At 30.1% G+C, this 13,382-nt stretch overlaps 1 protein-coding gene across 4 annotated transcripts in view; it reads left to right on the forward strand.

The window, feature by feature from the left end:
• Window positions 1-13,382, forward strand: part of ATRNL1 (attractin like 1) — an 827,091-nt gene that overhangs the window by 357,862 nt on the left and 455,847 nt on the right. For all 4 annotated transcript variants that reach the window (XM_050804667.1, XM_050804668.1, XM_050804669.1 and 1 more), the window contains 2 exons: window positions 753-831; window positions 2,775-2,932. In XM_050804667.1, coding sequence (XP_050660624.1) covers window positions 753-831; window positions 2,775-2,932 — 237 coding nt within the window. The remainder of the gene's footprint in view (window positions 1-752; window positions 832-2,774; window positions 2,933-13,382) is intronic.

Below are 13,382 nucleotides of genomic sequence, written 5' to 3' on the forward strand. Positions count from 1 at the left end.
ACCCATTGTGACCATCATTCTTTGCCTTTCCACAGGAACAAATAGTTGTAAATATACAACTATTGAAACTATTTGAAAATCACAAATAACATTTAAAGAAATCTCTTAGGCATATTTCCCTGAAATTAAATGGAAAGAGTCTGTACTCCATTAATGAATGACAAGAAGTGGGTTGACTGACATAAAATTAAATACTCAGTGTTTCTGTTGTATAACTGTGTAAACAATATGATCTGCTGGTTTTTTTTTTTTTTTTTTGGAATAGGTTCATCATTTTTACCTGAAAGTTTTAGTTTATGTAGTTTTTCCCACTTGAAAATATGGGTGTAATAATAAAAATATACACCTAAGAAGAAGTCTTTCCACAAAATAATCTTACATTGTTATAAAATAGCTTGGGACTAATCCAAACCTGTATCATTTAAACCTAGCAAAAAGAATCAAAATACAAATATCAAATTTAAAGTAAGCTTAGTCTACAACTAATTAAAGAGGATCCAAATAAAAATATTAAATTATAGGAGCCTCTGGCTTACATACAAAAGACCAAATTACAATAGAGAAGATAAATGTGGAACTTGATATCTACCTTTGAATTTATTACACATTTTCTTCATTAAAATGTATAAATGGCATCTACATATATTCAGTTGAATATTTGCAAAATGTATAGAGTTTAAGGAATAAAGCAGCCGTAATTAAATCAGAGTGTAATTTTTATTTTTTAACGTTAATATTTTCTTTTCTGGTAGTCGAACAAAAATCTGGATATATCAATTAATGCATCAAACAACTTTAATCTCAACATTACGTGGTCTGTCGGTTCAACAGGTAAAAAAATGTTGATGTCATATCTCTTTTACATGTGTTCCTATTTGGAAGTTGTTCTAACATGATCTACTGTTAAATAAATGAAATTTAAAAAATATTATATGCCGTAATTATTTTGCTGTTACTGATAAAAATAATAAGTAGAAAAATGAATAGAGCTTCATTATTTTGCTAACTTTCTCCTTTATTCAATTAAAATTAGATTAGTAACAAATACTAGACACTAAATTAAATTTTTAAATGGCAGTGTTATAAAATGTGATTTTAATTTAGATAAATTGTTTCTTTAATGACTAAGAGACTGAAATTTCAATTGTTTGATTTGCTACTGAAACTATAAATTTTAATTATTAACCTTAATATTTATATAAAACAATGAAATTCTTCTGTACATACTGATTAAAGTAAACATCTATTATTGTCAAGCTTAGAAAATATAATCCCTCTTGTCAGCTTCAGTGCTCAGAGGAGTTAAAAAACTGATACATAATATGTGTTTCATAATAAGGCTAGTAAATTTAAATTACTGGCTTAAAAAGTATATCTGAGAAGCTGTTCAAATTTTTATGTTGAATTATGAAATGTATTCTTACCTTAATTTAATTTTTACTTTTATTCTAAAAATTTTATTGGCATCTATTTTCTATATCAAAGGTATACTGTTGCATAGATGTGCTGGAAATTGTTTCCTTTTTATAGAGAATTTAGGGATTCTTAGAAATTTATATTTGACTTCTGAAAATTAAGTCATTATGCTATTTTAATATGTAGAATATTATAATTGAATATGTAGAATATTAATTCAAGAATTAAGAGATCTTTTGCAATTCCAGAATTTATATATTACATTCAAAAAATGAAAATTCAGGCAAATAGGCATTTTGTTACTATTAGTGCCAAACATATAGTAAAATGTTGGCACTATAGGTTTCATTAAGGAAAAAATTCATAATAACCTGTCCTGTTAATTTGAAAGTTATTTCTGACCAGTAAAAAACTATAAGGGTTTAAAAATATGTCTACAAAAATGTCTATAATACATTTCTAATCACTTTAGAACAATAATTTTAGTATGCAAGAAATCACATGTTCTTTCAGATTCTCAGTCCAAATCTCAGAAATTTTTATTTATCAGATTTGGAGATGAAGTCATGGAATCTGCATTTTATAAAAGCACACAAGGTGATTATGTAATAAGTGGTTAGTTAATTTAATTACGCAGTATACTAATTCTACTTATTTTTACTATTCATTAAGGTGAAAGTTTGCTAAGATTGTTGGAAATGCTTTGTTCTATTTTACTAACTTCAGTAAATATTTACTGAGCACTCAATATGTGTTTAACTAATTGAGCATTTAGCTCATGTTTTAAATTGTGGCCTCCACCCAATTTATTTAAAGCAGTGATGGTTCAATTTGTGGTAAGACAAATAAATTGATTTTTTTCCCATTTTTAAATTGGATCGAGACACACGAAAATATGGTCTGATTTCTTTTGAAATGCTCTGTAGCATTGTAAACAGAATGAGCTCAGTTTCTAGAGCCACATATACCTGAGTTCCAAAGAGGAGTTTACTGCTTAGTAGCTATAAACTTGGGGCAAGTGCTTTAATCTTTCTGAGGCTCAGGTTGAAATCTGAAAAATGGAGGTGATGATACTTCTGGGATATTATTGGTTTTAAAAAAGAATATAAAGTCTTTAAGCCAGTGCCTAGTACATTGCACTTAATCAGTGGTAGCATTTTTAAAAATAATTTTTATACTAAATTTATTTCCATTATATTTATGGCAAACCTATTTTCTTTAATTCAAAATTATAAGCCTGAGTATATTTTGATAGTTGTATTTTTATAAGAGCAATTATAAAAACTAAGTATAATATGCATTTTTAAATTCATAAAGATATTTCCTAATATTAATAATTTAAATTATTTACATTTTAGCTGGAACAATATCTGGGGAAGAGACTCCTATAGTTTCCAAGAATAATATAAAGGAATACAGAGATAGTTTTTCCTATGAAAAATTTAACTTTAGAAGCAATCCTAACATTACATTCTATGTGTACGTCAGCAACTTTTCCTGGCCTATTAAAATACAGGTAAGTGTTAAGAGTATTTACTTCTAATGACCATTATATCATTAAGAAAAGAATGATGATTTTGTCCAAAGTGATGATATATATATATTTCTTGACTAATACAAAAACATGTATTGACCTTTGATAAATAAAGGTCTGCGAATGTCTGTGATGATGAATTTCTCCATAAAAACCCTCATGGAACCAACAAACTCTATACTTAAAATTTTCAATGATTATTATATACTAAGCTGTGCATCCAACTGAAATATTTTGATTTTCTGATTAATTCTATACTTTAACTGAGGGTTAAATAAATACTGTTCTCATATAACGCCACTTGAAATTATTTTCTGTGTTTGAGTAATCTTCTTTTTACTTTAGCATATTCTGAAAATAATCTGATCTTTCATTAAAGATTTTGAGTTAGCAGTATTTAAGTTACCTCTTTAAGTAATTACCTCTCATCATTAATTTCCTAATCTATACTATATATGTGTTTTACTTTTCATTTTTGTTATGGTTAGAGGTAGCCTACTGAAGACTTCAGATTTACTACTAGGAAAGAATTGGAATATTCTTTCTATCTTGTAGTCAAGGTTTGTGTTCTTAATTTATGTTTTCATGAAAGAAAACCTATCTATTGGGATGTTGGGATTTGTTCATTCCTTTACAACTGATTGATTAGATTGAATTTACATTAGTTATTTGAATAGCTTATATATATCAATCCTTGTTCATGGCTTTTATGTTTTAAAAATCTTTTAAAGATTTTCAGATCATCCCTTCCCTATATATTAGTAAATTACAGCATATGCTCTGTAACTAGAAATGTTTGCAGGTTTTATTTATATCAATTTCTTTCTTTTTTTTTTTTTTGAGACGGAGTCTCACGCTGTTGCCCAGGCTGGAGTGCAGTGGCGCGATCTCGGCTCACTGCAAGCTCTGCCTCCTGGGTTCACGCCATTCTCCTGCCTCAGCCTCCTGAGTAGCTAGGACTACAGGCGCCCGCCACCGCGCCTGGCTAATTTTTTGTATTTTTAGTAGAGACGGGGTTTCACTGTGGTCTCGATCTCCTGACCTTGTGATCCGCCCGCCTCGGCCTCCCAAAGTGCTGGGATTACAGGCTTGAGCCACCGCGCCTGGCCTGTTTATATCAATTTCTATGTGATTCGTGGAAAGAATGAGTGATTTTAAAAATAATATGTTTACTGGAAAAATTTTTTCTTTTTATTTTTAAGGTTGATGTAACACTTAAATTATGGTAATTATTCAACTGTTCAAGAAATATGAGTATAAATTACTATTCAGTACATGTTTGAGAATTAATTTGAGAAATTTACTTCTTCATTGTATAGTGATTTAGAAGATGATACAGTCAGAAAAATGCCATAAATATTTGTTTTTAAATTTTTAACGTTGAGGATGTATAATTTTATTTCCTAAAATTCATAGAGAAATATTTATCAAATTTCACTTCATTTATTCAGTTATGATTGAAATGGAAAAGGGTTCATCTATAGAACTTACTAATTAGTTATTAAAATTGACATGATTATATTTTAAATTGCTTCCTGTCCTTTATTTCTTGTTTATATAATTTTGAAAAAACCATTACATAGTTATTTTAGAATGTTCTTGAATACTTAATGGCTAGGAATTAACTTTCTACATTGGGTTTTTTTGAGAACTTACTCTTCTGAAGCGAAATCAAAATTTGTGTAACGAGGTTGAAATACTCCACTCTCTCAAAATAATACAGTGTGGAAAATAATTGAGATGGACAAGATACGTGCTCCTGATTTCTCCTCTTTATTAAACTCATTATATTATGCCTAAGGAATATGTTACATTAAAGCATAGAAGTATTAATATATGTGTTTATTTATAAGACTATAATAAACTTTAAATTACAATATTAAACAAAACACAGTAAAATTATTTTAATTATGATTTTAAATACTGGCAGCCATCATTGTACTCCCTTTCAGTAAGTTCGTAAGTTTTTTGGATTCCACCTATAAGTGATATCATGCAATATTTGTCTTTTTGTGACTGACTTGTTTATTTAGCATAATGTCCTTCAGTTTCTTCTGTGTTGTCACTAATAGCAAGATTTTCTACTTTTTAAAGGCTGAATAATATTCCATTGTTATGTGTGTGTATGTATGCTTATAAATATATACATATTATGTATATGAAACATATAGATATAAATCACAATTTCTTTATGCTTTCATCTGTCTATCCATGGACACAGCTTGTTTCTATATCTTGGCTATTGGAAATAATGTTGCAAAGAATGTGAGAGTTCAGCTATATCTCTGACATACTGATTTCATTTACTTTGAACATATCCCCAGTAGTGGGATTGCTGGATCATTGGTAGTTTTCTTTTTAATTTTTTGGGGAATCTTCATACAGCTTTACATAATGGGTATACCAATTTACATTCCATCAATTGTGTGTAAGAATTTCCCTTGCTCCACATCCATTCTAACACTTGTTAGCTTTTGTATTTTTGATAATGGCCATCATAACAGCTGTGAGGTGATATGTCATTGTGGTTTTGATTTGCATTTCTTTGATGATTAGCAATGCTGAGCACCATTTCATATGCCTATTGGTCATTTGTATGTCTTCTTTGGAGAAAGTGCAATCAGGTCCTTTGCCCATTTTTTACATTAGGTATTTGTTTTCTTGCTATTGAGTTCCATGAGTTTCTTCCATATTTTGGATGTTAACTTCTTATTGAATAGATCATTTGCAAATATTTTTTTTTCTATTCCGTAGGTTGCCTTTTCAGTTTGTTGTTTCTTTTCCTGTGCAAGGAAGCTTTTTTTAGTTTGATGCAGTCCCACTTGTTTATTTTTGCTTTTGTTGCCTCCACTTTTGGTATTATATCCAAAAAAAATGATTGATAAGGCCAATGTCAAGGAGTTTAGTCCCTTTATTCTGTTTAGGATTTTTATAATTACAGGTCTTTTATTTACATCTTTAATCCATTTTGAGTTGATTTTTGTATATGGTATAAAGTAAGAATCCAATTTCATCTTCTGCATATAGATATCCCAGTGTTACCAATACCATTTATTGAAGAGACTGTGTTTCCCTCACTGTTTATTCCTGGCACTGAGTCAAATATCAGTTGACCCTGTCTATGGGTTTATTTCTAGGCTCTCTATTCTGCTCCACTGGTATTAGTGTATTTTTATGTCAGCAACTTCCTGTTTTGATTACTATAGATTCATTATATAGTTTGAAATCAGTATGTATGATGCCTCCAGCTTTGTTCTTCTTTCATAAAATTTCTTAGACAATTTGCAGTCATTTGTGGTTCTTTTTGAATTTTAGAATTTTTTCTATTTCTGTGAAAAATGTCATTGGAATTTTGATAGCAATTGTATTGACTCTGTAGAACACTTTGGGTATTGTGGCCATTTAAACAATGTTAATTCTTCCAATCAATGAACATAGGATATTTTTCCATTTATTTTTGATGTTTTCAATTTCTTTCATAAAATTACTTTATAATTTTCAGTGTACAGGCCTTTCATTTCCTTGGTTAAACTTATTCTTAAGTATTTTATTCTTTTTGTTGCTCTTGTAAATATGATTATTTACTTAACTTCTGATTTGGAGAGTTCATTGTTAATGTATAGAATTGCAACAGATTTTTGTATGTTGATTTTGTATCCTGCAACTTGACTGAGTTTTTTATTTTTTTAACAGTTTATTGATGGAGTGTCTAGGGTTTCTTGTATATAAGAACATGTCTCTGCAAACAGAGACAGGTTTTCTTCTTCTTTTCCAATTTGGATGCCTTTTATTTTTCCTTGTCTAATTGCTTTGTCTAGGACTACTAGTCCTATGTTGAATAGAAGTAGTGAAACTGGGCATTCTTTTTTCTTTCCTAAAATTAGAGGAAAAACCTTCTGCATCTTGCCGTTGTGTAGGATGTTAGTTATTGGCTTGGTGTGTATGTTCTTTATTGTGTTGACGTACATTCTGCTTAAACCTAATTTGTTGGAAGTTTTTATCATGAAACAGTGTTAAACTTTGTCAAATGATTTTTCAGCATCTATTGAGATGATCATATAATTTTTGTCCTTCATTCTGTTAATGTGGTATATCACATTTTGATTCACATATGTTGAGCCATCCATGTACTTCTGGGATAAATCCCACTAGATTATGTTTTATGATACTTACAATGTACTGTTGAATCAAATGTGGTTGGCTAGCATTTTGTTGAGGATATTTGCATTTATGTTCAACAAGGACATTTGCCTGTAATTTTTCTTTTTTTTCCATCTTCCCTGTGGTAAGCTGTGGTACAATAGTATTCATTTTTATTTATTTGTTTGTTTTCCCTCTTACTGTTACTATTTTATTTATTTTTTAAAGAACAGGATACAGCATTATTAACTATAGTCACCATGTCCTACAATAGAAATTTTCAATTTAATCCACCTATTTAACTAAAATTTTGTGTCCTTTTACCAACATCTCTGAAATGCCATTGATTTTCTTTTCTTGTAGTTTCCTTGTCTGACTTGGGTGTCAGGGAAATGCTGGCCTTACAGCATAAGTTTGGAAGTGTTCGCTCTACTTCATCTTTTCGGAAGAGTTTGAGATGACTTGGTGTTAATGCTTTAAATGTTTGTTAGAATTCACCAGTGAAGCTATCTATTTCTGGGCTTTTCTTTGTTGGAAAGCTTTTTATAACTGATGCAATCATCTTAGTTATTTTTGGTGTGATCAAGTTTTCTGTTTTTACATGATTCAGTCTTGGCAAGTTGTAGTTTTCTAGGAATTTATTCATTTTTTTCTAAGTTATATAATTTTTTGGCATACAATTCCCTACAGTCATTTCTTATGACCTTTTGGTATCTATGGTGTCAGTTGTAATGAGTCCTAATATATTTATAATTTGTTTAAGTCATGTCTCTTTATTCTTCGTTAGTCCTGTGCAAGGTTTGTCAATTTTTTAAATTGTTTTAAAAACCAACTGCTTGTTTACCTTTTCTATTGTTTTTCTATTCTGTATTTCATTTATTTCTGCCATGATCTTTATTATTTCCTTCCTTCTGCTAACTTTGGGCTTCATGGTTTAACAATTCTATTGCCATTTATTGTAAGGTAGATCTAGTGGTCATGAACTTCTTCAGCCTTATCAGTTTTTATGTCTCCTTCTTTTCTGAAGGGCAGTATTGCCAGGTAAGGTATTCTTGGTTGGCAGTACTTTTTTTTCAGCACTTTAAATATATCGTCTCACTCCTCACCTGTGAGGTTTCTGCTGAGAAATCTGTTGATATCCTTAGAAGTATTATCTTACATGCGATGGGTCACCTTTATCTTCTTCTGCAATTTTCTTTTTTAGTTTTTACTATCGGATTATGATGTGTCTTAGTGAAGTCCTTTTTAGATTTAATGTGTTCAGTGATGTTCAGCTTCATGGATTTAGTCATCTGTATTTCTCATCAGATTTGGGAAGTTTTGAGCCATTATTTTCAAGTTAATAGATGCCTCGAGTTTAGGGACTGTTGTGGGTGAAATAGAGCAGGTATGGAAAGGAGATATAGAGGTTTTTAAGAGTATCACCAGGGATCTTGGTAGTGTTAGGACTCTTCAGTGTCTTGAGTCTGGTGGTGGATGCATACATTTTTAAAGCATCCACTAAGTAAAATCAAGTGCTATATAAACACAAAGTAATTATGGACAGTTTTCAGCACATTTTTTTTTTAACAAGAAAAAAGCGAACACATTTTATTAGTTTTCCATGAATGTGGAGATCTTTCTTTCTTTTTTTTTTTTTGTCATTCTACTGGGTTTTTTTTTTTATTATTATTATACTTTAAGTTCTAGGGTACATGTGCATAACGTGCAGGTTTGTTACATATGTATACTTGTGCCATGTTGGTGTGCTGCACCCATCAACTCGTCAGCACCCATCAACTCATCTTTTACATCAGGTATAACTCCCAATGCAATCCCTCCCCCGTCCCTGCTCCCCATAATAGGCCCTGGTGTGTGATGTTCCCCTTCCCGAGTCCAAGTGATCTCATTGTTCAGTTCCCACCTATGAGTGAGAATATACGGTGTTTGGTTTTCTGTTCTTGCGATAGTTTGCTGAGAATGGTGGTTTCCAGCTGCATCCATGTCCCTACAAAGGACACAAACTCATCGTTAAAGAACTGTTTATTTTGTAATTATTCAAAAAGGGCTATTTTAGAAATTCTTGATTGTATCCCCAATATTTATTTATTTGATTGTTATTTTTGATTTGATTGGATATTTATTTGATTGTTATTCAATGTTGAGATTATTGCTGATTTTCTTTCTACTTTTTCTATCAATTACTGAGAATATTTTGAAAATTTCCAACTATTTTTGGTGATGTGTTTCTTTTTTGTAATATTGTCAGATTTTCTTCTTGTTTTTTGAAATTGTAGTAGTTTGTGCATATACATTTACAGAAAAGGTCCCTTTACTGACCCCTTTATTTTTATGAAATGTTCTTTTTTGTCTTTATTAAATCTATATACCAAACTACTTTCTACTCTCCAAATATCTGTCTTCTCTCATTGATTTCTTTTTGCTGGTTATTTTTACATTCTATATTATTTTTCTTTCAAATGACCTTTATGGTCTTAACCTTGTATTCAACTCTTGCTTAGCCTTTGTCTAATTGTGAATGTAACCTCCCTTATACCTAACTACTAGAAATTACTCTTTTCTTACAACTGGCATATTCTTCAGCTTATCACAGTTTATTTATATTTATTGTTTCCACTTATTTATCCCCTATTAGCCCTTAAACTCCTTTACAGAAGAAACTATATAATTTTTTGTATTTTTAGTACTTAGCTGAGGTAGCTAAAGGAATAGTTTTTAAATTAAGAGATGAGTAGTATATTTCTCTGGAGAAAGGAATGTACAGATAAAATATGCTTTCTTATACTCTTAAAAAAGTTTAACTTGCAATGTAGTTTATTAGTACAATAAGAGATTTCTCCCTTATATTTACAAAAGTCACATAGGTTTCTTATTTAATAATAACCCAAATTCTTTCTTTTCCCAAAATGAAATTTTATAGTAAGTTGTTTTGTTAGTTAATATTTTTTATAAGAAACAGAAATCGTGCATGACTAACAAACAGAAGGAAATGTATTCTTAGCATAAGGTGTTGCTAACAATATGAAAGGGAAGAATAAATCATCAGGTTTTCAATAAGCAGAAAGCTTTCATTCCAGCAGTTTTCACCTATGTGCATTAGTTAACATTCTTAACTGGGCATGCCTGCTGTATTGAATGAAATCTCATGATTTCTCTAACCCATCCTATAAATATTCACTCAAGATCTAAAATCTTAAGTGAATAAATCCAACTGGCAAATTTAGGACACCTGTCTAACTTCCTCCTGACCCATAATGGTGCAAGAAAAAAAAATTGTCCTGGAAAGTAGTTTTTAGGCTTCTATGCTAGAAGATATGGGACTTGGATTCACAACCCCAATAGGGAAAAAATCTGAAGAAATAATTCTTTGTTTGGTCAGGAGATATTTGGTGATCAAAAGTCAACAAATACTTGTTATCATGGATAACCTTGGTAGAAGCATATATCTTATTTATCTAATAAATAAGAATATCTTTCTGAAATCAGTGTTTCCTTATTCTAGGGAAATAATGCACACTTGACTATAAAATAATGTAATTGATATTAAAGAAAGAAGGCTTCAGTTACTGTGATTTTTAAAAATATGCAATTAATCTGCTGCAAAGTGAATTATATGTAACATTTTCATCAATGCCAGTTCTAATGTAGATATTCTTATCTTGCTTCCAGGTTACAATTGTTTGCCTTCTCATTGTCAGTAAGCAGTAGGTATTAAGAACACGGGTTCTAAGTCAGACTACTACCTCAATTTGAAATTCTTAAATTATAAGTGATACGATTGAGAGGAAGGTTTTTGTTTGTTTTTTAAGTCACAGTCTTTCCATTTCTTCCTTTGTCAAATGGGAGATGATAATATTGCCTACCTTTATTAGTTTCTCTTGCTGTGTAGCAAGTTATCACAAGCTTATTAGGTTAAAACAAGAACTATTTATTATTTTATAGTGTCTGTTGGTCAGGAATCTGGGCATGAATTAACTGCCCTGTGTTAAACCCTGTCCTCAGGGTTTCACAAGGCTGAAATTACGGTCTGTTGAGGTACCGACTTGTCTGAGGCAGAAGGACTTCTTCCAAGGTCACTAGTTGTTGGCAGAGTTCAGTGCATTGAAGTTGTAGGTCTCAGGTTTTTCTAGTTACTGTTAGCCAGGGGCTCTTCTTAGCCCCTAGAAGATGGCCACTGTTCCCTGCCACATGGCCCTCTCTACAATATGACACTGTGCTTCTTTTAGACCAGTTATACAATCTCTTTTCCTTTAAATCTCTTTGTTCAGTCTGTTATAATGGAGACTGATAAAATTCAATAATCATAGGAGTGACCATTCTACCACCTTTGGCGTATAATGTAACCTAATCAAGGGAGTGAATTTTCCATTGTGTTCACATATTCCACTTATACTTAAGGGAAAGGCTTTAACATATATTGAATTAAAATATTAGAAATGTGTATATGTTTATCTTTCAAATTAGGGTAAAAAATGGAAAGTTATTTAAAGTAATATGAAAATACAGTAAAGATATTGACTGAAATAATAGTATTATAGTTTTATCAAAATAGTTCTTTTTATATAAAATAAATTTTCTTACAATTTATATTATCAAATATGTTTTCACTCCTACTACCTACTTCCTGTCCTTTCTTCTGTAAACCCTTTAGATTTTAATTTTATTTTTATTAATTTATTACTTTATAAAACATTTTAGTGTGAATTACATGCCAATCAAGCAATTATTATGGTATAAAGACTGCATGTGGGTAAAGACAGTGATAATAACTGTTTAATTAAAAGGCAAGTTTTATCTTCTCGGTCTAGTAGCATCATTGTTGCCAAAATTCACTGGTTCTATTTTTCTTTATACAGATGTTTGAGAAATAAATATCCTTGTTAAGGATTTTTATCATATTTTTGTTAATACTATACCAAGTTTTTGATAACTAATTAGAAGTTTTTTCTTTTACTGTTCCTAAATTATATGTGTTGTAAACATTTCTTCTAGTACCATAGTCTTTTATATCTGAATGGAATTCTAGAAATCAAGACATGTTTTAAAATGTCAAATGCATAATATACTTACTAGAGTAGGAAATTTTAAGTTGGCAGCTATTTGTACAGAATTAATCAGACATTAATTTAACCATTGAGATCTTCTACCATTTAAACATATTATTTGGTTAATTTATGTACTTTGGAAAGCTGTTTTGATCTAATGTAAATCAAAAGTTTTCTTCATTGTCTTCTAACTTCAATAGAATGTTTATGTTTTAGGTTGCCAATCTCTTTAGCATTTAAATATCCTTAAGATCCTTTAGAAATTTTAATTGTAACTGTGAGACATATAGCAGTGTTATGTGATAAATGTTCCAATAATATAGTAATTAAACAGGGAAAAAACCTTTTTGTTTTGAAATGCTGGGAATCCTGCCATTGAGTTCATTTGCATGTTTGTAATATGAGATTTTATTTTGGTAGCACTTGTTCTTCATGATTTATAATGCCATGCAATTAAATCTTGACAATAAACAATAGAAAAAAATTACTACTATAGCGGTTGTGCTAATAACTTCAAAAAAAGTGTATTGAACTTCAGTACTTTGTATTCTCCTACAATGGTGCTGTTCATCAACATTTATATAGCACAGTTTAAATTAAATTAAATTGACTCTAAATTACCTGTTTCTGAGCAAACTGGTTTTGACAATTCACTATTATGTCAATCTGCAAAGTGATGTCATAATGTAGATTAGATTTTTTTAATGAGAATGATGCTGGGAATTATTCTTCAATTTGCAATTCTAATTTCCGTTCTGTACTGGTTAATTTCCTTACTAATATTGGTTAAGTTATACAGAAGAAAATCGAAAAAGGAATGAATCCTAATGCTGATGTCTATAAAATTTTATCGCAAATAAATTAGCATTTTCAACATAGATGAGTCATTTGAACACACACACACACGAAACAGAAAACTACTGGTGAAGTAGGTATTAAAGAGGATGTTTTAACTTATACATATGATTTGAAAAGTAAGGCTATCATAAATATGTGCTGATGAAGTTGCCCTTGTATATATATATTTTTCAAATTGAGGACACTTAGAAGAATTATATTGCTATTTGTGGTTCTTGTCTTTTAAATTGTTATATGCTTCAATAAGTTATCGTATATATTTTCAAATATGCTTTTTTCTTTTCTAAAAAGGTTTCAATTCTTTTTGTCATTAAACCAACCAAGGTGACATAAATTCAAAAGGTAGTATTAGAAATTGTTAATTTTATCAGTTAAAAATATATTAACTA

This window comes from Macaca thibetana, chromosome 9 (assembly GCF_024542745.1).
Source record: "Macaca thibetana thibetana isolate TM-01 chromosome 9, ASM2454274v1, whole genome shotgun sequence".
NCBI classification, from domain to species: domain Eukaryota; kingdom Metazoa; phylum Chordata; class Mammalia; order Primates; family Cercopithecidae; genus Macaca; species Macaca thibetana.